The sequence below is a fragment of the Alligator mississippiensis genome, chromosome 2 (genome assembly GCF_030867095.1).
Source record: "Alligator mississippiensis isolate rAllMis1 chromosome 2, rAllMis1, whole genome shotgun sequence".
NCBI classification, from domain to species: domain Eukaryota; kingdom Metazoa; phylum Chordata; order Crocodylia; family Alligatoridae; genus Alligator; species Alligator mississippiensis.
The window spans coordinates 38,434,475-38,461,220 of NC_081825.1; the positions used below are offsets into that span (position 1 = coordinate 38,434,475).

Here is a 26,746-nt window from a genome sequence, read left to right on the forward strand (position 1 = left end):
CAGAAAAGTATCAGGTATACTTATTTCCAGAATTCTTGAAGCTTGGAACTGCAAGATGATTTTTTTTCATCCAAATAATTTGAAGGGATTCAAGCATTTAAATATCAGTCAACAATGTTTTGCATCTTGTACTTCCAACTCCGTTAGCACTTTGAATCCTTTGCTACTGAAGGCAAGGCACTACTGTGAAAGACTGTTACCCCACCACATGGGCATGTTGCCCAGATCTCTTTATGAGGAAGACCTGACTTATCAATTTACAGTTACTAAGTCAAAATGAGTATCATTGTGCAACTGTACAAAGTGCTTGCAATGAAAACTGAAACCATGGAGAATTTGCTTAATTTTTAGTCCAGTTACAAACACAGAACTCATCCCTGATTCTTTGACCAATTTGCAAAATGTTGAGGAAAACCTGGCCTGATTTGTACATAGTTTCAACATGTGACATAGTGCTTGTTAACAAGTTTTGTTCCTAGTTTTTAGAATAATTCACAGAAGTATAGGGCTGGAAGGGACCTAATGAGATCATCGGGTCCAGTTGCCCTGCTCTGGGTGTCCAGTCTCCTTTTGAAGATCTCCACAGTAGGCGCCTGCACCACCCCCGCAGGAGTCTATTGTCTGGTCACACAAACTCAAAAATTGGGTTCTCTGTCACAGTAGCAACCCACACAAACTGTTGATGCTCATATGAAACTCATAATTTTCATAAACATCAAGTGATGTTACCCATTCTGACAGTGGAAATATATCAGAACTATATTATTACTGTTTGAAAGGGAACAACAGATTATCTTGATGACAAGATGACCTAAATCATACATTAAGGTGATTCTGGATAGTATACATAACAATTTTTTCTATTAATATGATTCCCAATATGTTTGGTTAAATTCATTTTTAAACAGTGTTTTGTGTGTGTGATGGGGGAATAGATGGAGAAACTCAGCAAAAACACAGGTTGGCCATCCCCATTACCAAAGCAGTAGAAGGGCTAGGACTGCTTCTGTGGACTCTCTCCTCTTTTGCTGACTCGGTGAAGTTACACATTTGTCATTCAGAAACAAATGTAAAAATGGTATGGATCTTGCTACATAGATGTACAAAATCAGTTATCAGCCAGGTACAGGCAGCATCCAGTTACCTCCAAGTGCATCTAAAAAAGGAAATCTCTTTTGGTGTATGTGGACAGAATGTCTTTGTCAAAATTTTAGTTTGAGCAAATACTGCAAAGCAGTTTAGCGAAGGGAGGATTTGTCCCTGCAGAAACAAAAAAGTTCTTTAGGGCAGAGGCAGCCACCCCAAATGCTATAGCTGGGACTGCCAGGAGATAGAATTAGGAAAACTGGAAGATAACACGGTGGCCTAATGTAAACTCTTAAAACTGCTGTAAACAGAGCAGTAACGACAGAACATAGTAAATTGGTTATCTATCACTGTATTCTAAAAAGCAAGTACTGGAAGGAACAAAGAGGATAAATGGCTTTCTGTACATCTTCCAGCATTCAGGAGAGAAAATGGGTTCAAACAGAGAAGCTGAGATGTGTGGGTATTTTATCGATGAAGGGCAAGTTACAATAATTAAAATGAATAATACAGAATGAAGTGAAGTCATATCAGCGTACGCAGTGGGACATCAGACTCCTGCTTTACTAGTAGTACAACTAAGAGCCAGTTATCCTGAGATGACAAAATATCTGGATGATAGGATTTGGACTGATGAGAATCAGCACAATAGTATAAATACAATAGTATATTGTACTGTGCTACAATAGTATAAATCAGAACTAACTTGAAGTCAGTGGAGCTGCATTACCATAAAGCCACCAGGTATGTGAGGACAATTAAGATTCAGGTATTATAAGATGCAAAATCACCATAGTATTCAATGTCCTTTCTTCCACTTTTTCAAACAATGTGTAGTCTCAGTTGTTGCTATTTAATTCTAGATAGTAACTCCCAACAATACCTGCTTTGTTCAAAAACTATCATCTATTTAAAATGGGCATCATGCATGCCTTCAGGACATATGTATTGATACAATTTCTTTTCCCTCATCCTGGAACAGGAACCTTACCCGATCACTCATACCAGTGTTTCTGGATGATAGATCCCATAGAAAACAAGCCTAGGTGCCATATCTTGCTATGCTCCACTGATCAAGCTTTGATCATAAGAACCAGGCGGTCACACTTAGATTTGCCTGCTCCAGTGTTTTCTATTTAATTCACAACAAATTCTGGCCCTAAAACTTAATTGGAATTTGTGAATGTTTTCCCAAATGCACACTCTTCTAACTAATCACATCCACCTTTCTTCTACTTAGTTTAGGAATCCCATAGCCCTCCTTGTTGGGGATGTGCGGGTTCAGGCAGGCTTCTCTAGGCTCAGCAGTGTGGTTTCTTGAAGCTTGCTTTTTTGTAGCTTGCTCCCTTCTCCATTATTGCAAGTGAAGAAGCAGCCTATATGTACCCTCTTCTCTGAATTAATCCTGATTCACTGGAAGATAGGGAACCTTGGCCTACTCTACAATACAAGGTGGTCTGAGGCCATTAAAGCACTAGTAGACTGCATTAACTGTAAGCACTTCTGTTTCTCAAGACCATGTCTCTCCAAGCATCTCAGAGGCCGTACGGTTGAGAGATATGTTTGTCATGGGTGACCTAAACTACCCAGACGTCTGCTGGGAGGAGCAGTCAGTCAAATATAACTGCTCACGTAGATTCTTAAACTGCATACAGGACCTCCACCTAATGCAGGAGGTATACGATCCCACTAGGGGAAAAGCCTTGCTGGACTTGGTGTTAGCAACAGGGGATGACCTGGTGGGGAATCTGCAGGTACAAGGTAACCTAGAGGATAGTGACCATTGTTTGATTGAATTCACTAGCTGGAGAAGGGTGGGTAAACTAACCAGCAGGGCTAAAGTGCTAGACTTCAGAAAGGCTGACTTCAGCGTGCTCAGGAGATTAGTTAATGAGGTGTTAAAGCTCAACACCATTGGCAAACTGGGGCTCCAGGAAGGATGGTCGTTCCTCAAGGGAGCTATCCTACAAGCGCAGCAGCAGACAATCCTATCGCACATAAAAGGGGGCAAGGGGGCCAAGAAGCCCTCTTGGCTGAAAAAGGAAGTCCAGCAAAGCCTAAGGGCAAAGAAAGAGGTATAGAGGCTGTGGAAACGGGGTAACTACCAAGGAGGAGTATACCTCCCTGGCTCACGCTTGCTGGGAATCAGGAAGGCCAAAGCAGGATTAGAACTTAGGCTGGCAACAAAAATTAAGGACAACACAAAGTCCTTCTTCAGATATATAGGGAGCAAAAGGAAGGCTCAGGGTAGCATAGGACCCCTACAGGACGAACTAGGGCAACTGGTGACAGAGAGGGGGGACAAAGCTGAGCTCTTCAATGAGTTCTTTGCATCTGTATTCCTAGACACAGACCAAGACAAATCTCCCAATTGGATCACAGATAGACATGAGAGGGACACCAGTCCACCAACTGTTAGTGCAGACTTAGTGAAGGGGTACTTGGAGGGGCTGGATGTGTTCAAATCAGCAGGTCCGGATGAACTTCATCCAAGGATGCTGAAGGAATTGGCTAGTGTCATAGCACAGCAGCTGGCATGGCTGCTTGAGAAGTCATGGTGCTCCAGTCAGGTCCCAGAGGACTGGAAAAGGGCCAGTGTGGTCCCTATTTTTAAGAAGGAGAGGAAGGAGGAATCAGGAAACTATAGACCAGTTAGTCTCACCTCTATCCTTGGGAAAACTCAGGAAAAAAAAATCATTAAGGATCACATTTGTGGGAGCCCAGCAGGGGAAATAATGCCAAAAAGAAATCAGCATGGGTTCATTGCAGGTAGATCCTGCCTGACTAACCTTGTTCTTTTTAAGACGTCATAAAATGCTTAGACGCAGGAGTCAATGTAGATGTCATCTACCTAGACTTTAAGAAAACCTTCAATACAGTATCTCATTCTGTTCTCGTAAATAAACTGACAGGCTGTGATGCAGACGATTACTTGGTTAGGTAGGTGGCAAATTGGCTTAGGGATCATACCCAGAGAGTGGTGGTGGATGGGGCGATATTGACCTGGAAAGATGCGGGCAGTGGAGTCCTGCAAGGCTCGGTCCTTGGACTGATGCTATTCGGTGTCTACATCAGTGACTTGGATGAGGGCGTAGAGAGCACCCTGTCCAAGTTCAGAGATGATACCAAATTATGGGGCAAAGTTAATACACTAGAGGGTAGGGAATGGATCCAGGTTGATCTGGATAGATTGGAAAAATGGGCAGAATGAAATAGGATCCAGTTCAACAAAGACAAGTGCAAAGTGCTACTCCTGGGAAATAAGAACCACCACCACACTTACAGGCTAGGGAATGACTTTCTCAGCAGCACAGCAGCAGAAAGGGATCTTGAAGTCATAGCTGACTCCAAGATGAACCTGAGTTGTCAATGTGATAAAGAGATCAACAAGGCTAACCGCACTTCATCAAGCATTAGGTGATGGTTCCCCTCTATATGGCACTGGTCAGGCCACAGTTAGAGTATGGTGTCCTGTTTTGGGCACCACACTTCTAAAGGGATGGGAAGAATATTGAGACAGGTCAGAGGAAGGCCACTCGTATGGTCAGAGGCCTGCAAGCGAGGCCCTATGAGGAGAGACTGAGGGACCTGGATCTCTTCAGCCTTCGCAAGAGAAGGCTGAGAGGTGATCTTGTGGCTGGCTATAAATTCATCAGGGGAGGGCAGTGGGGAATAGGAGATGCTCTATTTACTAGGGCATCCCTTAGAGTAACTAGGAACCATGACCACAGATTGACAGAGAGCAGATTTAGGTTGGGCATTAGAAAGAATTTCACAGTAAGGGTTGCCAAAATCTGGAATGGGCTTCCAAGGGAGTTGGTGCTCTCCCCTACCTTGGGGGTCTTCAAGGGGAGATTGGACAAGCACCTAACTAGGGTCGTCTGACCCCAGTGCTCTTTCCTGCCCAGGGCAGGGGGTCGGACTTGATGACCTACTGAGGTCCCTTCCGACCCTAACATCTATGAATCTGCTTATGCTCTGACCAAGGTTGTCATCTGTTCCAAATCATGCTAAGTCACACTAACAGCATAGAGTTCAGCACAAAACACAGGACCCAGTCACTTGAAACCTGTCTGATAGTAGTTGCAGTGCGCACGTTTTGCATAACAGCTCAGGGGGAGACTTGGATCGTGGACCCGCCTCAGCCTGAAGAGATATAAATCAATCTTCCACCTCCCAGGAGAGTGTCTTCACCACCAAGCTATAGGCTTCTCTGGGTGAGGTGGGTCAGAGGGCCAAGAATGTAACATTCCCAGGGGCAGAAAGAGAAGATGTCTTTTTGTCTAATGATGACGGTACTTTCATAAGGGGACAGAAAACCTGGGCTCTGGTCCCAGTTTACAGAATTGTTTCTGTTTGCTAACCAAAGACAATCTAAAGTAAAACGTAGAAACCGTCCGGGGAATAGAAGCCAGAATCCAAGAGAGGGAGTACAGTTATTGCTAAGTCACAGTCAGGCTCCCTCTCACTTGTTTTTCAGGACTGAGGTATCTTGCACCCTTAGCTTCACAGTGCCAGCTAAAGAATTTAGGAGAGGAAAAGAGTGTCCCCTCAGCTAGCCTATTATATAGCCATGTGCTTAGGGCAGCCCTAAGAGATGGGAAATGTGAGTTTGAATCTCCTCAAGCTGAGGAGAGCTGAAAACCCAGGTCTCTACAATGGCTGAGTGTATAGTCTAACCACTAGGATACTGAGCAAATGATGGGCACCACCACCAGTCAATTAGGATCATGCTTTGGATCACAAGCTGACAGACACTCTTAGCATGCAAGCTCTTGGAAAGACAAGTGTTGAGACACACATATCTGGGCCTAGCATGTCCTACTGACTAGTTCTAGCTGCCACTCTGCTTAGCATATAGGATCACCCTTTGAGAGCAATTAAAGACCTTTATATGCTGAACCCTATTTTTGATCCCGTTCATTTGGCAAGGTACTTTTTTTTTTTTTTAGGTGCGAGGAAGCCTAAATGGAGGGTTCTGCAAGGCTTATCTGGACCTGACCTACGTTCCTGTACGAGATTTTCAGGGGGTTCTGTTTCTTGCAGTGATAATACAGACTTTCTGGCCCCACACACTGGATGAGTGGCCTGGAGCCAGCCCCACAGGCAGAGTTGATCTGCAGGCTGGATCCAGTGTGGAGCTGACCGATGTGGAGTCAGTCTGCAGTGCAATCTTGCATGCCAGCCCAGCTCCATGTGCTGGATTCCACCCCAGAGTGACCCAATATGCTAGTATGATCCAGTTCTTGGAGCCTTTAACATGGAGCCTATGGGTCCTGTTACTTACAGAGTGAAAAATAGTAGCAAACAGTGCTTAGGAAGACAAATAAGGGCTAGCTGCAAAGAGATAGGCAGGCAGAGGCCAGAAGCTGTTAGTGCCTATTGCTGTGTTAATTGCACAACAATAGTACAATAGGACAGAAAATACTGCTAAAGCAACAGAGGCACTGCTATAGTAGCTAGGGTAGTAACAACTAGCTCTACACATTAGAATGAAAGAGACAGCTGTGCCAGGGCTAGCAAGTCTCCTGACCGGAAGAAGGCAGGCCTTGAGTGGCATATAAACCAGCGCCTGAGCCCAGGGTAGTCAGTCTGGCCGTACAGGCCAAAGGAGCAAGAGCTCTGCAGTAAGATGCCTGTTTTTGAGAGACTGAGGTCCTGCAATGCCTGAAGACAGCAAGGGGCTGAGGGCTGGAAGGGGATTAGGACTCCGGATGAATACAGGTTTATTACAGAACCAGTGGGCTAAGAATTTAGTTATAGCCAAAGGGCTTATGTGAGGTTGTTACTGGTGGACCAGATTGGGACTAATTAGGAAAGAGGGAAGTTCCAGCTATGCCAGAGAGGGTGAGAGTGAGCATCAGGGTCAGGGACCCAGTATCCATGATGGACAGAGACAGGACCAGGGTCCCAACATCCATAAAGGACACAGACAGTGCCTAGCGCCCATCACTCAAGGACAGTGGAGATAGGATTTGGGACCCAGCACCTGAAAAGGGCAGCCAGGACCACAGCTCTAGAGGAGTGAGACCAGGACCAAGGGGCTCAAGGATAATTAAAGGTATATACAGACCTGAAGTTCTGAAAATATAGGTATTGAGACCTAGATTATAGGAAAGGAGATCAGGGAGGCACGGGCATGGCTATAGAGGAAGGCCTCTAGCAGGTGCCACCCAACTGAAGCTTCCCCCACCTGCCTGGAGTGGTGCAGCAGGCGCAGAAGCAGGAGGAGGAACTGCTGCTGGAGGCACAGGGAGGAGACCTGTGCAAAGTGGCTAGTATTCGCTTCGGATTCTGCTGATTAGGGGACAGTGATTAGATTCAGTGATTCAAATAACTGTCCCGAATCGATTCAACTGAATCTGATTTGGAGATTTGGCTGGTGCCGAATCTCTGAATCAGCCAGGCCCATCCCCCCAAGCCCAGCAATGGCTTCCCTGGCCGGCCCCAGCTCCCGACACTTTGCAAAAAGGAGGCCACGACTCAGCAGGTGCTGCCGGGCAGGGGGCGATCCTTGCCTCCCCCCACTGCCCCACACTCCATGGGGGGCTCTGCGCGAGCCCCCTGATGCCCCCCTCACTCCCCCAGCCCCCCCACAGGTGTCCCGCCTGGGCCAGCTCTGGCCCTTTAAGGAAAAAAAAAGCAAAAGTTCCGCACTCACTGTTCCCGCGGGCGGGGCGTGATCCCTGCTGCCCCATGCCATGTGGGAGGCTCTGCATGAGCCCCCCGAGGCCACTACAGGAGTGATGAGTGTAGGGCTTTTCTCCGGGTTTTTTTTCTTAAAGGGCCGGAGCTGGCCTGGGCAGTGCACTTGTGAGGGGGCTGGGGGAGCAAGAGGGTGGTCAGGGGGTTTGTGGCAGAGCCTCCCATGCAGCGTTGGGGCAGCAGGTGGTAGTGTGATCCCCCCCCCCCCCCCCCCCAGCAGCACCGGGGCTTTTTCTTAAAGGGCCGGAGCTGGGGCAGGCAGGGACCAGGGTGGCTGGCAGGGATCCCCCCCATGGTCCCCTCCCACAGCTCCTCTTCCTCTGCCCCTAGTGCTTACCAGCTCAGAGTTGGCTGCAGCTCCCTGCTGCAGCCACTGGGGACTGCCCGAATCAAAGCTTTCCAAATCTTTTCTGAAGATTTGGAGAGCTTTGAATCGATTCAAACCTTTTAATTGGTCCCCTGATTCAATTCAGTTTTGGAGATTCAGCCACCAAATCGGGCTGAATCTCCTCCGAATTGAATCACCACCCAAACCTTTGCACAGCCCTAACGGGGAGTACTGCAGCATCAGACAGCTGAAGCTGCACATGCTAGCCAGGGCCCAGGCCGGCATGGCAGTTCTGCTCCCCTTCACTGCAGCTGTGGCTCCTCCTTCTGTTCCTGCTAAAACACTCCAGGTTGGTGAAGCAGAAGTGGAGCCCTGCGCACCGATGCAGGAGCTGACTGGCTGCGCACCCCACTTTCCCTCCCCCTCCTCCTGCTCAGAGCGGAGCAGTGGGGACAGATGCAGAAGGAGTAGCTACAGTTGGAGGTGAGGGGAGCAGAACAGCTTCACTGACCTGGGCCTTGGCCAGCACACACGGCTTCTGCAGGGGCTATTCCCCATGCGGGTACAGCCAGCTGGGTGCTGCTCTGCTCCCCTGGCCTCCAGCGGTGCCAGCTCCTCCTGTTGCTCCTGCCCCTGCTGCACCACTCCGGGCAGGCAAGGAAATGCTTCAGCTAGGCAGCTCCTGCTGGAGGGGAGGGGAGCAGAGAAGCACGGGGAGCAGTCCTGCCAGAAGTTGCTTGTGCTGGTTGCGGCTCAGATGGGAGAACAGCATGGAGTGGGTGGAAATTAAGGGCATATCCACACAGAATAAACCAATGGCAGTCAGAAATTCCCAGACTACCTCTGTGTTATACCAGGTGTGCAACTGTAAGTGTGGCATTTATGCCTGAACTTAACTGCTGAGAAGCAGGGCTTATTAGCCAGGGCACAATGCCACACTAATGTGACTGCTATTTTAGGTTCTGGAGCTAGCACACCCTGAGCAAGCTCTGCATATCTCTGCATAGCACTATGACATACCACACAGAGACCAGCCTGTGAGCTAGCATGTTCAATAGCCCAGGTATATCTAAAAAGCCCTGCCTTAATTCCATGCCCAAATGTGCAGCCACAATTTCAACAAAGAGCTCTCACAAATCATTATGTATTATAGATGATTTAGAAATATCAAACACAGTGAAGCCATCTGCATTTTTCATCCATTTGTTGGCAGAATTTTAACTAAGGGCTCCTGGGAGCTCTTCCATGAGTCCACACTCAAGTTATGTAATCAGAAAAGGAAAAGATGATATACTAACAAGAGCCCCCTCCAGGGTTCAGCTATAGCCTCGTACAGGGTTATTTTACCCAGATGGTCTTCACCTATCTGAAACTGGTAACTGCAGCTTCAGACTGGATTTAAAGAAAACGTTGGTAATAAGGTGCTGTGAGAGTATCATGATAGGAGCTGCTGGTCTGTGCCAGAGGCAGCAGAGATGTTTTGTAATGTTATCCTCTGTTTTGTAATGTTATCTTCTCTACCCAAGAGATTTCCTGTTGTAAATGGGAGACTTGGTCTCTGAAGACACTTGAACTGACCTTTCATACAACAGCAAAGAAATTACAAGACGTGGAAATACTTCCACCATGTATAAGCAAAATCAGTTTGACACCCTTTAGCTGGAAAGGGATGTCATTTGCAAATGAAAAGCTCTGTGAGGTTAAAACTGTATAACATTTTCACACCCAGAAGGAAACCAACACATTTTGGCTTTTCTCCAAAGACATCCAGAGTGACAACACTTTGCCTAAAATTTTTACATTACTAAAAGTAGTGAGGGGAGCAGAGATCTATGCTCATGGATTTTTTTCCACTTCTACATATTCCTGGTGGGAAAATGTAAGCAAAACCAAAAAAGGAAAAGGAAATTTTTCAAAGTTTCTAGAATCTGCTCTAAATAGCATCCCAGACCCCATCCTTCACAATCCACTTTGATCTGCTTATCGACCACCCCCCCAGGTGAACTAATGAAATGCCTTACAAGGGCACTTCCAGCCAGAGGTGTGCCATGCTCAACAGTGACACACATAGCTTTCTAGTTACTAAAGCAGAGTGGCATATATCTCACTAGTCCATCCACCAGAGATTTGCTAGCTTACAGAAATGAGCACGATAATTGAGGCTATCCCAGTGAAGTATGCATTTGTCTGGCTACAGATAGTATCATTTATAAAGGGAAAAAACAAGGTAAAATTCATTTACACCTACATTCTCAAAGGATCGCAGAGCAACCTATCCAAAATTTTCATGTGCTATAATATAAACACCCAAAATCTCAGATTAGAACATTCAGAGACCACTTGTATAAGCAAAATCAAGCACAATAGTCTATATCAGTGGTTCTCAACCTTTTTGGACTCAAAGCACCCCTCAGAAAATGCCAGCCCATAGTTTTCACTTATTTTTTGATTACAGAAAAATAATACAGCAATTATTTTGTTGCAAAGAACTCAGAAAATACACAGCAGGCTGAAATGTTTTTACCACTATAAATTCCAATTGAAATCTCTTGGTTTACCCTGTAAATCATGTTTGCACACCTAGCAGTGCTAACACTGCATGGCACCCTTGAAAGGATCTTGAAACACTCCACAGCACTATGGGTCCCTGGTTGAGAATCACTGGTCTGTATAATCCATATAACTGAATAGTGATATAAATTAAACGATATTTTGTTGAGTTGGGCAGGACTGGGGCTGCTGTCCAGCTGGGTGGTCCGTGGGGCTTGGGGCTCAGGGCCGGAATGTGTAGCCACAGGGTGCCAGCGGGGACAGGGATGGGGATGCGGGTGACTCATCTAGGGAGTTGGGGAAGGAGTTGACTCCCTGCCACTGAGCACACTCCTGGGAGGACTTGGGGGTGGCACATGCCCCCAGATCTGTGCATGGAGTATGTGTATATATAGTGGCATTTCATTTTAATTGCAGATTTTGGGGGTTTTAATCAGAGAATGTGCGATTTTTATCAGAGATTTTTGAGAAAACTGGGATCCGTGCTCATTACTTAAGGCCAAAGCCCAAGAAGTTTCAAGCCAGGCAGAAAAACTCATCACCAGCCTTTTAAAGGAGGACATTCTTGGTGGCAAAGTTTGGTATTAAGTTTTTCAGTCCCTGCCAAACCCTGAAGAATCTTTTTTATTATCTTTCCCACGCTGAAATTGCTCAGCACCTTGCTAAACATAAAGCAAAAAATAAAGCAAAACCCAAAAGTGCTATGGTAAGAGCCCCAGAGAGCCAGAGTGTAAAACATGCCCAAAGTACTAGTAAAGATGTAAAGGAACAACAGTCTATCATGCCCCGGGAATCGACTGCCTAGAAGGACAGAAATCATTCTTCCTTTTGTAATAGGATGCCTGGGTATTCTCTGATCTCCTCAGAACCGTCTACAAAATGCCAGTCTCCTCATTGCTCCCAGAGATTTGCCCTGTCTCCCATTTCTTAACAGGCAGAGAGGAGGGAGAAGCAATGGGTCAGGTCTTAAAATATAGTATATTCCATAAAACAGACTTAAGGGTGCAGATTGTTTTATTTATTCATTCTTTATTATTTCTGATACTTGAAAAATAAAGTGGGGTGGGGGTCTCTTTTCTGCTTTACATCTATATTGTATCAAAATATTTAAGACCTACAAAAAAATGAAAATGAAGAACATTGTCAGCATACCAGCAATGGAGCCTGGAAATACTTGAGGGTAACAGGAAGGAACCTATTATGCCATCATGTTTTCTACTTTGAGCCAAGATCATTTTCAATGACTGCTTAACAGACTTGCATAAGCTCCCAGAATCTTCACCAAAGTTAAGATCCTGGTTGTGGCTATTGCTTCACCAAAGATGTTTCAGAGGCAAACTTGTGAAGATGCACTTAGCTCTTATGATTCTGCAGTTTAGGAAGGCAGCAAACTATTTCCTTCTCGGAGTTCGGTCCATCTGGGAGTCGTTTTCATTTCATCTCAGGATTCTGCTTACCCTCCTCTGACAGAACCGACAGGGGAGTTCCCTTACCAACTCACCTGGGAAGTTGGATGCCCTTCTGGCCAAAAAGCCTCTCCACATGCTGGTTATCATTTCATTAAAAAAAAAAAAAAAAAGAATCTTGAAGACCAGGAAACATTTTTTCACCTGCTTTTTCCCCTTTCAGATTAAACAGATCACACACAGGGAAAGCCTATAGACTAATTCCATTCTTTTTTCATCTCTCATGAATACATGGCGTGAAGGAGTCTCTGCAGAAGTTTAACTGCAAAGAATATTTGCCGCTAAGAGAAACATTTACAGATAAGGGGAATTCTCTGGGGCTATTCTCAGGCCAAAGATGGTGGTCCATCAGAATCAGCTCCACATACCTAACTCTGTGAGATGTGGTTGATAATAATCAGCCTTTCCAGGTTTTGTGTGATGAACCTGATAGTTATAGTTCAGAGAAGCTGTTGGTGGTGTAAAAAAAATAAATCAACAAGCAGAATAACCGCAGAAGCACAAAGCTATAAGGTTTTCCTCATAGAAAGGACTCTAGTCTTACTAATTTTTGTAATACTGTTTTCATAATACCTAGAAGCTCCACTCATGGGACCAGCCTCTGTGCAAAGAAGAAACAAAGAAACAAAGAAAGACAGAAAAAAGTATGGTCCAAAGGGCACGAATCTAAAACAAAACCAAAATCTGGTTTTGTGCTTTTAGAAAGAAGCACAATGACTGAGCTCACAGAAATAAAAAAAAAAGTAAGATTGGCCATACAGGCTCAGCACTATCATAAACTGCTAATTACTATCTCATTACTTATTAGGAAATAAGACTGCTAGTCTTTAGTGTCAGAAAACATAAAAAGTATTCCAAGCTATATTTGTTAAACTCTGTGCAGCCTGACTTCTTGTGATAGCTAAAGCTACTTTTTATTGATGTATGTACAAGTGATCTTAATAGGTTTTTGTGTATGCAAATTTTAACCTTTCCAGTGGGGTTGTGAACCCAAGAAAATATTTTTTTTTTACTGCAAACCTTTTACTGACAAACAAACGTTTTAAGACATATATTTTACATAATGTAAATTTGACCCTTCTGCTCGGTCCTAGATGGCAGTACAAGGCCAAGGTTCAAATTTAGGGCTTAAAACCAGGCTTTCATGTTCACGTGTTAAAAGCTGCCACTTGAAAGCATGGGTACTAGTACTCATGCTTGCATACATTCTTGCTGAAAACAATACATGCACAAGTGGAAACCAGAGGCTGAAAATCAGATATGGCTTACTCGCAACTCTGACTTCACTTGGAATTCTGTGTTTTAGGCATATCTGAAAATAAGCTCTTACATATTCTGTACAACTAAGGTTTAATTTAAAATATATTTTATATGGATTTATTACAATCTTTAAAGAAGGCTTGCATTTTTTTTGTTTTGCAATGTATAAAGCCAACACCAAACTTCTTTTCTTATTCAATTTTGCTCTCAGCAAACCCTGTCATCACACACACAATAGTTTAGTGGTACAAAGTAAAAAAAGCCCTAAATTAAGTCTAGCCTTGATTTTTCTCCTCCTGGCATGGGCTTAAGTTAATGTTAAGTGGGATGGAGGAGGAGGAAGAGGAGGGAGAGTGCATGCCAGGGTTAAGTTGGACCATTTAATAGCAATTAGCACTGATGTGCAGTACAAAAATAGCAACATTAAAAAAAGACACACTAGAAATAAAACCATTGGGGAAAAAGAAATGTAATAGTTCAGCCAATTAGCATTTGTCTAACTAAAGCAAACTTTTTTCTTTTAGCAAATGGGGAGGAAAAGAAAAAAATTCACACAGAAATATTTATTCGCCAACAGCAATGACAATTTTTTCTAACAAAAGGAAGTGCTACCTTCCCACTTTTTGTGACCCTTTCCTGCAATTCTAGGGAAAAAATGTTTAGTTCAACATTATTGTAAGCCAGAATATGGCTCTATTTATGTGACAAGTTGACAACATACAATTTCATGCTTGTTGAACTGATCTGTGTTATATATTCACTGTGAATATTATGAAGCCTTGCCATTATAAATATGAAACAGTATACACTTATTCAAAATAACTCCAGCAGTGGCAATTTATAGCTCGGTTGTTTGTGTGCTTATGAAGTCCAAATGCCACCTTAAGAAACTGCATCTCACTAAAACAGATGTGCAGTGTGACTGTGACCAAAATGGATTTAAGATGACCTATGTGAAAGGAGGCTATTACATTTTTGTCTGTATGGCAGCTGACACAAGTTTGTATTTAGATATGTGACTGGTAGGAACACAGTGTAACACAGTGTCCTTAAGAGCCTCTTTTAACATGGGCCAAGACTTTGGCCTCTGATATAATTATTTTACTACTTTTCCCTCATGTAAAAATGATGTGCAATGAGCTGAAAAATGATGTGCAATAAGCTGAGTAAAGATACGGTGGTACCTGTACATGTACTTTGATAGGCTTAAAGATATTCTTTAAACCTTGGCCACTTTGGGTGAAGCATTGGCAAATGCAGTGAAATGGCAGCAGAGAAGAGCTGTGCAGGAGATCATTTGCACTTTCTTCTTTGCCTGAGAATGGTATGAGGCCATTAAGCCATCAAACAATAAGCTCTCAAAGCAACGTTGTTTTGTTTGTTCAGGAGTTCTTTTTGCCTGAAGATTTCCACCAATTTGCAAGGGCTCACATTAACAGAGACAAATTTGGACTAGTACAAAACAGCACCATTTGTCCAATTGGGAAAGAGAGTTGGAGAAACAACACACCTTGCTAAAGCTAGATATAGAAAATTTGCATAAACTCTTCCCAACAACATAGTAGCTGCTTTGAACAAAATAAATTGCACTTACTGCTTGAGAGTTTTTAAATGCCAGGAAAGTTTGTGGTGGATTATAATTTACAAAGGACTTCCAGAAAGTTATAATGTTCTTGCAAAGACCCTCCAAATTTGTGGACTCAGGGCTTGAAAGATATATTGTACTATGTATCAATCTCATTCCTATAACTAGGGGCGGTCAACCTACAGCACGGGTGCCACAAGTGGCATGGGTAGCCTCTGTGTGTCTGGCACATGACAGATTAGGGAGGAGGCAGGCAGCAGGGTAGCTGATAGGGCACGGAATGGAAAGAAGAGCAGCAGATCAGCAGGGAGCACAAGGTGGGGAGGAGAAAGTGGAGCAGCAGATATGGCAGGGAGAGGTGATCATAGTAACACTTGGGGAGGGTGCACTGCTTTATTTGTGGCACACCTGCCAAAAAGACTGGCCCCACTGGCAGTATACAACCCAAGACAAGGACATTTGCAAAAGAAAACATCTTTGCAAAAGGAATTTGTGACTCCTGTATTATCATCAATGTAAAACTCTTGCTTTTCGCTGTATATTCTCTGTTCTTCTTCATTGGAACAGAGGAGGGTCTTTCTCCTAGCTCAGAATACTTTTTTATTATAGGACTGTTATCTTTTATTGTTCTTATAAAGTTTTCTATCCCAAATCTGCATCTTCTGCCTTTTATGTTTATTGTTGTATTAAACCTACTATGTTGTCTGTTCCTCTACTAAATCTACCCTGTAACCACATACTGTACATTTATTTCTCTAGGACCTTGGTGGCTCTTATCTGCTTGTTTTTATGATTTCTTATGAACTGCTAGGAATAGCAATTTGCAGCCCTGTTTGTAAAGCCATCTCAGTCTGAACTCACCCTTCTCCTCTTTTGTTGTACAGTGATACTCTCTGCAGTGAAACTCCATTTGCCATAGCAAAATTTCATTATGAGAAACATTTTGGAGGCGTAAATTGCTAAGTAATCTGGATATGCATACCGTATATTCAGCATTTAACATATATTAGTTATACTTGGAGTAAACAACCTATTAATACAATAAACTATATATTGGTATAAGACAGCGCTCACTTTACCCTCAGATTTACTGATATGTTGCTCAGTATACGCTATTGCCCAGAGCTCACTAAGGCCTCAGACAGGCTGCTATGCTGTTCACACAATCTCAATTCTTTTAAGCACTTTGATAAGCTTTATTCTGCCATTATACCATCTAGAACATTAAACACAATGTTTAAGTTCTATGTTAAATCACAATCAGTTCCTATTAACTGTTCTGAGCTCCCCATTTTTATCAACAGTTACTTTATTAAATCCTTAATAATATAGATGGAATAGTTAGTTAATTTGTGTGTTGAGCCATGGATGTTAATTTGTAAACATAATAACATACTGCAATCATTTGCATAATAGCATTTTAATCTTTTTAGTAAAAGCTGTAATTCCCTACAAAGTACACTGCAGTAGAAACTAAGTGACTATTGGTAATAATAAAAAAGGCCTTAAAATTCTGATCCTATTATAGTGTTGGAACATACCCAAACTGCTTCCATAATCTCTGAAATGTTACTGTTCTCTGATTTAGGTGTCTGTGTCAAGAATAAAAATGAAGTATAACTGGTAGCAGTAGACTATTTCCTAAATGTAATTTAGTATTCACTAAGCACCAGCACTTTGCAAATAGCTCTGAGGCTTTCCTTCAAAGTTCAGAGCTCTAGTTATGCATATTGTGTGAGGTACACCATGCAGCTCACCTCTAGACTCTGTTGTGCTGAATAGATGGCTATGATAAATCATGCTGATTTGGCACTGAAGGGCATCAGCCATCAAGGATTTGACTACTATGTCTTTTTTTCCCCAAGATTATATCTCCTTGAACTGCCTGCCCTGGGCTACTAGTTTTGAAGAAAATTAAGAAGTGGAAAAAATGCTGGAAGAGGCCAGTTCAGAAAAATCTATAGAGGTTCAGTCCTCTGGAAACCCATTAACACCAGTCACAAGACTGGCAAAGAAAACATTGGTGGTTGTTTAAAAGTCATTTTACGCAAGATCTGGTAATTCATTAATCAATCTGGCTGCAAACCTTGAATGAATAACTTGCGGTAGTAAAAGGGACTGGCAGCACCACAGATTATTAGAGTTTATAATCTGAACTAATGCAAATTACCCTGATGATGTTAAAAGCCTACATCATCTTCTTGATTCAAACCATTCCAACTGGATAAGGAGCCATTTATCTTCATATATTTCCCCTTTGCCAAGAATAAAGAGTCTGCATTCCATTGTGGATCTCATTCCGTCCCTCATTCTCATTGCTTGTAACACAGTACTTTTGGCAGTCACCAGTGAAACACAGTAGCCTATTCAGCTTTCCAAATATACATCACCCCAGCACAGTCCTGAAAGTAAATTGGAACATGCCTATGATGAACAATTAAAAATAAAAACAAACAAACATACTGAGCAATTCTAGACTATATATAATTTTTAAAGTGGAATTAAATCCAGAGCAGAACAAGCAATTCAGGCCTTTCTAAATCTGTTTAAGGTGAAAAATGTTCTTTCAGATATTAGAACACTGAACTTGCAAATTCTTTATAATACTACATAGCTCAATTAGACTTTAATTGGCTATTGCCTATCAGCCTATAGACCACACTTTCTCATTTCAGATTACATCCATTGATCTATTTGTGAATTGTGCAGGCAATATATACGTATCTACTGTATATGCTTAACCTCTGCAAACGCTGTGCACTGGTCATAAATAATTTTAAATATGACTAGCCTTATATAATAGAGTACAATATATTTGAAGAACACCTCAGGAGGTAATAATTTTCATCTCCAAAGGAAGAACACAAAAATGCCTTCTAATTTATATTACCTAAAGGTCTACAGGTCTCCACATTTCACATAGCACTGACTTCAAGAGTTGAAAACATTTTCATATTTTTTAAAAAAGGCAGCTGAATCAGTTTTCTACAAATATAATTTTTAAGGTCTGATTCCTTTACAAAAGGAAATCATGAAAGTGAATGATGAAGAAAGGCAGCTATATAACTGGTCTTGTGTAGCTTGTTAACTATTTACTTGCACAAGCCTATGTCAATAGACAGTGCCCTGAGGGGTAAAGGCTCTCTTAGCATACATTTCAAATGGACAGAATTGTGTGCAAAAACAGAAAAAAAAAGTGAGCAAAAAATTTTAAAAAAATCAGAGGTTGCCAAGCTCTGAATAGAAAAAGAACTTAGTTTTTAGCATGCAGAGTCACACACATGGATAAGGAACACAAGCATCCATGTAGGGGGAAAAAACAAAAAGTAACTTAATCTACCCTGGTATAAAAGTAGAGTAAAGCACTGATGAATCAAAGAAACCCCACTATATAGATGACTGTATCATTTCATCATATTTAGATAGGAAACTCTTCAGGGTTGAGACTGTCTCCTACTCTGTTTATACAGTGTCTACCATAGGGTGCCTTGTTTTTAGTTAGTCCCTAGACACTATTACAATTATTAATAATCTCTATTGTACACAAATTTCAGACATACTGATATTTTCAGGGGAAATGCCTTTGGTATGATTGAGCTTGTGGGTACATAGATTCACACATCTTAAAGAGATCTGATTTTTGGAACGGATTTTGCACTCACCTTCTATAATATAAAACTATTTAAAGAGGCCTCAAGTTGGACACTTAAAACATTCAGGTACCTCAAACTTTAAGAACTCTTTCTGAAAACTTTGGCTCTTATTTAGACCACGGATTTGGATGAAAAGACCCTCTGAGGTCCCCTCCTGCTCTATTTTTTCTATGTTTCTGTAGCATCAGGAATACGATTACATTTTTGTTTACTGTGGTAATGCTTGCATTTGTTGCTATTTTGTTTTGAAAATAATTGGAGCATATTTCAAGTGTCTGTATCAGCTCTCAGTTAAAAGTTTGAGGTTTACAAGCTACACAACTCCAGGATGACCAAGATAAAATGCTGCCTTGTTTAAAAATAAAGGCTTGAAGTATGGAAAAAAATCCAGAGATTATCAAGTAGGAGACTGGGTAGAGTTCTGTGAACTACCACAACTAATTCATCTCAGGGCATTTTAGAGATAATCTTCAAAAAAAGAACATATGTTGTATTATTCTTGAACAGTCCCCCAGGTGCCATGTTAAGAGGCTGAAGGAACCAGACATAGAGCTACACGTATACTTGCAGAATGTGGAATTACGATTGGATATACAACTTTATTTCACCCTTCCTAGAAGCAAAATGATGACAAAGATAGGTAAGGATGGAAATGATTAACGTTACCAAGATATTCAATGTTAGTAGCCTTAAGCCAATCCAGTCTTCACAAGCTGAATTGCATGTACACGATAGTTCTATACACAGTGGGCCACAATCTACATGGGCAGGAACACATGTGCAATGAGGTGAAAAGACAACTGAACCTCCTCATATGGACAGCAAGAATTCTGTGACTGTCATATCTAAAAGTTAGGTGGGAAAGGTTTTTAGTGCCAACAGCCCTTGACATCATAAAAGAGGTCTGCTGGGACAAGTCATGGTTCTGCCTTTGTCTCATGTCTGTTACCAGCTACAGCCCATTGTTGGAGCCAGTCTATTCATCTTAAAGGTCTGTGATTTCATGCTCGATGTGCCCTCTCTTAGTAAACTACCTGTTAACCCATGGTGTAGGACGCCTCCCTAATGTGGCTGTAACATAAAAGCCACAATATGAACTAATATCTAGTGTTGTCTTATTGCAAAGTATCATTAGAGAATAACATGCTCCTGAAAGCAAGTATTCTCTGGACCAAACTTTGGCCTATGTTAAAATGGTTCAATGGGTGCATCTACACATTCCATGAAGACACTATGATAAACTCCAGCACAGTTTGCACCAGAGTCAGCTGCTCCTGGGTGCAACATCTACACGTGTGCCTGGGACCACAGCAGTTTGAGTCAGGACAGAGCAGCAGCAGGCTGGCAGGGGACATGGGGGATCAGCCCCAGGCTCTGGGTGGCAGTGTCGGATAGCGGAGGGGCTGGCTGGGACACGAGGGTGCTACTGTGCAGAACTAAGTGGCAGGGACACAAGACAATGTATACTCACATAACTGCACTTTAGCACTGTCATGCTCCAACCAGCCCCTGTCACCATCTACATGTGCATTTCAGTGCATGCAAGTACTCCACTGTAAGACAGTATTGTCCCTAACAGTGACCCAATGTGACAGTACTATCTTACAGCAGAGTTAATTAATTTACAGCACTCTAAAACCAACATGTGTAGATGGTGACACTTTACTGCAGAGTTAATTAGTCAACACTGCAGTAAAGCACACATGTAGATGCAATCACTAAGTATTTGAAGTCAGTGAACTCCATGAAATCTGAGCATTTGTGAAAACGACAGCAGAATTTCCCAGTAAGAAAGTTGTAATATATTTCACTATCAAGTCATGGTTTCCTACACAACAATTTTTGCCTTGATGCACTTGATACAAATGCCCAGATGCATTTCATGTAGCGCTGTTTGTTGAACACTATTGCTGTACACCCTAATATTAATCACCACAATAAGAGCCAATGTCATTTTATAGCTAAGCAGCAAATCAGAGTTTTTTTTTGGGGGGGGGGGGGGGGGTTTTGATCTTCAGGAATATGATCAACTCACACAAGAAAGGGCAGCTCTATCTTATATAAATTTAAGCACTGAATCACTTTAAGTAATCCCCTTACTAGGATAACTCATATGCTTATAGTTTGGCATAAGCTCATGTACCTCACAGAATCAAGACCTTAATTTTTATAGATCTAAATTCTTTGCTGATTTTACCCTGCCCAAGGAAGGAGGTCAAGAATTTAGGGAGAATACGCTCCTCTTTTGAGCATGAGTTCTAGCTAAAAAACTTTTCCTTACCCAACAATATTCAGACATTGGCTACAAACATATTAGCTCCTGATCCTATAAAAGTTCCACACCGAGCAGTCCAGTGGTGATGTGAGACTTGGTTACTATGACTGAAATTCAAGTACAGCTTTTTGAAGCCTCTCAAAATATAATATTGAATGCTTCAAATTTCCCTATTTTCTTTTGGAGATGGAAGATCTGCTTTTGCTCTTATATACACTAGTTTCATACCAGGATAACTCCAGGGAAATAGTCCTAAGTTACAGTACTATGAGTGCTAGACATATTAGGTTCAGAGGGCCTGTCTCTGTTCTCAACCACAGTCCAGAGAAACTTCATTGACTACATTTATACCTGTGTACATGGGAAGAATTTGGCCTAAATTTTCCTAACCAGATACATTTCACCTTTAAGTGCTTTTTATTGTATTTTAACAGTTCATATTGAGTAGCTCTCGAATATACTATTGCTTAATTTGGGGACTTCCCAGAGAAGTGGACCAGGAGTACTTCCATGCATCTGATCTGGAAGGTAGGGGTGACGAGGTGATAGCTTATCATTGCACAAGATCTTCCTGCCAGCTAATCAATTTATTGCCCAATTTCCCAGCAAGAGAGGGACCAACTGTATTTATTACCACCTAGGAGGAAAAACCTTACAGTTCAAAAGAGGCATGGTAGTCCCATAATTACAGAGTGGAGAATCTTGAGTTCTTACCAGAAAACGAGAGGGGTGGGGGTGGGGATATAAGGGTCTGAAGTACCCATTATATACCTTGATTCTCAAGGCAGTATTTTAAAGAGAGTATTCAAATCTCTCCTAAAACCCTTCAACTCTGACTTTAAATTGCCCACAGCCATGATGTCTATAAAACACCCCAAGTGACTATCTATCTAATATGCTCGTACTGTTGCTTGTGAAGCAAAATCATAATAATCTCACTGTTACCTTATGCTCTCCCCCAATCTGTCTCATTTTGTACTTACATTGTGAGGTTGTTTTGTTAAGTGAGTACACATTTCCTTGTGTAATAAGGCCCCAACTGGAGCCTCCAGGTGAAATAAGGTATAAACCTTAATGATCCATCACTAGATACTGTATTCCACTTTGTTTCTTTCTGAGGAATGTGAATGGAGATGACAAACAGGTTTTAACTTTTGTTTTTCCTTTGTAACTGACTATTTTGAAATAGCTCAGTGTTATGCCATAGTGCAACATACCCTGGTCCCTTTCATTTCAAAAATCAAATTTCTGTTTTATTCTTTCCAAGATTTTCTCTCTCCAGATCATAGGCCTGCTTTGGATCACAAGGATTAAAAGCATCAGTTAGAGGCCACACCAGATGTCATAGTTGACCTTCAACATCTACTGACTCTTCTTCATACACAAGACCACCTGGTAGAAACACGAAGTCATCTGAAATGTACTCTTGTACAGGCTTCCCTTACCTCAAATATATTTGATGATTCATTGTTGTACTGATTGGAAATAACTTCTGATTGGTCGCTGTACCACTTGAGTCCACCCAGAAAGCTGTCTGCATCCAAATCATTCACATCTAGTTCGGAGAGGTCAAGTTCTGGGAGATCTGGGCAAAGAGGCTGGTCTTCACCAACCAGAGCAGCACACTGCAGGAAGAAACATAGAAACACGTAGTTTCATTAATTACAAGAATTTATTAACCACAGTAGCATGTGATGAGAATTAAACCTCAAGTCACTTGTTCCATAAAGAAGGTCATTCGAGTTTACTTTCTGAAAGAAACACCAAACATTCAATTATAACTAGTCCAGCAAAGGTGAGCAAAGTTGAGGTAGGGATGGGCAGCTGATGAGGGTGTAAGTTATATTCTCCATCACACCCTTCAGCAATAACCAACTACTACCCAATTCCTTATATTCACTGGAGACCCTAGTATTTGCAAAATTAGTAATCCCAGCAGACAAGGCCAAGATGTAGCCCTCTCTCTCTCTTGTCTCAGTCAGTAGAAAGAAACTAGTATAGCTAGGAAGGTATCCACTGGTCAATCTGTTGCACATCCTTCCCAATCCACATGATGTTCGGAATCTATTGCACTCTGCAGCTACACCAGCCAATTCTTTAAAGAAAGTTGTGGAAACTCAGCTCCCCAGCTCTGTCCCAAACTAGTGGCCATCATATATATGCTACACACCACTGAAGAATGCAGCAGCAGATACTGCTCTGTGCACTTCCCCAAATCTCCTGAGATCTTGTGCCTTCCTAACCAGGACATAAATCTCTGCACCCACTTAACAAAGCTGCTCAAATTTCCTCAGTCCTCAGAGTCTGCTAGCAGTGGCTTTATTAGATGTACTAAAAGGGAATTTTCCTTTGGCCAACCCTAGAGTAGAGGCTAGTACGACACTGCATCTCAGAACTTGAAAAGATTAAGTGGGGTTTCAACTGCACAGGCTCTCTTTACTGGGGTGAATTTCATATCTATTTATATAAAAACAACACTGATTTCATTACTATAAATCCATAATTGGTTTTCTTTCATAAATCATTAACAGTCATTTACATATCAATTCAGCTAAAATATGTATTTTTATATTATGTTTCCCTGGTAGCACAACAATATTAAAATGCTACCCGAACCACTTCCTAATTGTAGAAAATGTGTAACAAGACGTGGAAGAAGTCATAAAATATAAAAAACTGAAGCCCACCACTTCAGTGTTACCATGGCCCTACTTGGTATCCCCCACTCAGTAGTCAATGTGTTACTGCAGCAAGTACTTCCATTGCTCCACCATGTGCTCTTGTAGACCTTCTTTGAAGTTCCATGTTTGCAGCAAAAAAGGCATTGGACTCCTCTATTTAGAAGCTGCATCAATAATTAAGTAGTTAAAAACCACTTCACTATCCGGCAACTAAGTTGTTAAAAGCCATAACAATGCCAGTCAAGAGTGAAGTTCTTACCACTTTCAACCAGTTATTTGTGGCTTTGTCAACTTGTGCTAATGTTAAAGATGGACCAAACAGAAAATCTAAACACCAAGTACTCACGGACTACAGTCAGCTGATTGGGTAGTCTGAATGATTTCCTAATTTCTATTTGTATTGAAAGCACTCCAAGAAGTACCACCATCCAGTGAGGTGTTTACAGGACAAGAACCCAGGATGTGGTTTACTCCATGTCTGCTATGTCTCTCTTGAAAGTACCACCTTTCACAGTCATATAAAAGAGAGCTGCTGAAGGCAGCCTGGAATAAGATAAATCTCATTGAGATATTTCATTTCTGTGACTCTTGGTAAGTCTGTACTGCATAGGCTGTATGCAGCAGCATAATCATGAGCAAACACTTTGTATCTAATGGCATAAAGACTCAGTGCAGCTGGTGGGATATATAATTTACCTTACAACTTCCACAGGTCTAGTGGGATACTTGTGGAATAGGCCAAGAGGCACAGAAACTCAGGGGTTGCAAGGTGAGCCTTTGAAATATCACTGGCTTTTAATTCTATTACAAGGACTCCAAACTTCAACAGGCCAAAGCCTCCCTTGGATAATGTTTTGGATGCTGAAATTTACTAGGTTTTCATTTTGGTCATATAAAAATACAAAGAAAAAAATTAAAAGCTTCCCCCTTTTCTAATGGTGACATAACCTTCCAGCAACAATCTTATAATGCAGAGATGACCTTTTTAGATGCACAGATGAAATCTGTGATCTCATTAAAGGATAATCTAGTTTTTGACTGAAAAGGTAGATTCTCAGCATCATTCCCAGGTTTGTGTTGCAGAGGTCAGTGGTTTAAAACTGATGCTGTAGACTTCTAAACTATCCTGCTGATCTGTTACTGCCTTCATTTGTAAAAATAGCTTCTGTCTCCACATCACCTAGTTAAACATGTTATGTCTTTGATTATATGCATTTTAAAGTCTTGCAGTGGACACTTTAAAGCAGGAATAAAAACAGCTGTATTTAAAAAATGCCTGTTGCAACTTTCATTTGTATATAATGACTGCAATGTCACTTAAAAATGTATTCACTAAAATGAAGTACATATGCTCTTGCCAATGTGGACATGATAATAAAATCAATGTTTCTGAATATGGCATAATGCTACTAATGTGTCTCAGATTAGAAGCAAGTGTTCCTGTTATTAATTTATATTTGGCCTTTGGTGGATGCCAGATTTAACAGTCCAAGTCCTAAAACTGTCCTCATCTGACATGTTGATATTTACTCTTTGCCTATACATCTGTAACAGGTGTGCCTGCATTGCTCCAGTACATTTTACTCTCTTCCAACAGTTATTTCACATGATAGCTATTTTATAATGATATCCTAAATTTTATAATACGATTTAAGAGGATAAAGCAGTCACTAAACGCAAAAGGCTAATTATTATGCATTATTTCATTCCAACTTCCTTTTGTTTCTTAGTTCAGGAGCAAACAATAAATTAGCTTAACTGTACTGATGATAATGAATCATTATAATTAAGTATAATTCTCCATTAACCTTTTAGACATTTTTTGCCTTTGTAGGTAAATTAAAAAAAAAAGACTGGACTTGTGCCATATTAAGTATATTAACAAAAATAATCTTTGTTTTATTTTTAACGAGTTTTTTAAAATAGGAAACGGGATGAACCCAGGAAAGAATGACAGACTTGACAGAATGTGTGTCATGTGGATTCTCTCTATCAGTCTTTGCAACCTTACTGTATATCACCTTCATTAAACTGTGAAACACTGGGGACGCTGATCAGCTATAGTGATGCAGGCCTTTATTAAGCAACACGCCATCCTGTCATTATGTGCAAGAGGGTATAATGCATTTTAAGTTGACAGCAAACATTAATGATTCAAAAAATGAAAGCTGCCTACAGTACCTGCTGTTTGTAATATTTTAGATCAGTAAAGGTGATCCCCAGAGCCAGAGAAGCACACACACACCATGCTATGTTGCTACACAAAGTGCAACGCAGCAGACAGTTGGTAAAATTCTACCAACAGCTAATCCATCCACCACACAATTAATATGAAGATCAAACCTTTTTCTCTATGGAAGAAAAAAAACCCCCATTGCTCCATATTATCTATTCTGTTACTAGCTTGAAATTACTGAAGGAACTCTGGTGATTAAAATAAATCTTCAATATTTCCATATAAGCTGGTTCCTCAATCAGCTACTAGCAGCATTAGGAATAATACATGATGGAAAAATGAAGCTACAGCAGCTGAGACCCATGCTGCAAGCCAGACAACAACCCACAGGATACTCCAGCTACTCAGAAACAATTAGGACTTTGGAGCCAGAAAGTCATCCACTTACAGCCTTGACTCATAATAGCTACAGGACATATGAATTATCCATATCTATTCCACTTTACCAAGAAATCAAAACAAGATAAGAGCAATTACAATATGCAAACAGAAAGCAGTGAAAGCAATGGTGAGCGCCAAATATTTAAAACATGACAGAAAAAGTCAAGAATCTGATGCATGCTTCGCTGGAGAGGAAAATGCAACCATACGAAGGGAGAACCCTGTAACATTTTACTTTAGATGGGTATCTCTGCACCACCAGGACATCTCATTTAAAAAGCATCACATGTAACATTTTTTCTTTTCCTATTGCCTAAGGGGAGCATTTCAAGTACATATTCCAAACTCCTAGGGACAGCTTAATTCCTTTGAGCTGGTCTGTATTTTGTATTCATCTCAATGGGATCCAAAGAAAGTTTCCCTTGCTTCACAAGTTGCCAGAACTTTCAGATAACACTCCATTTTGCTGAATGCAAACATGCAGAAATCCTCAACCTCACTTTATACTCCAGGGATTACGAGAGAACTGCTTGCTTTTTT

The 26,746-nt window shown here is 41.6% G+C and overlaps 1 protein-coding gene across 2 annotated transcripts in view; it reads right to left on the bottom strand.

The window, feature by feature from the left end:
* The window catches only part of PPARGC1A (PPARG coactivator 1 alpha), a 563,553-nt gene that overhangs the window by 56,996 nt on the left and 479,811 nt on the right, over positions 1–26,746 (bottom strand). For both annotated transcript variants that reach the window (XM_019480208.2, XM_019480212.2), the window contains exon 2: positions 22,354–22,533. In XM_019480208.2, coding sequence (XP_019335753.1) covers positions 22,354–22,533 — 180 coding nt within the window. The remainder of the gene's footprint in view (positions 1–22,353; positions 22,534–26,746) is intronic.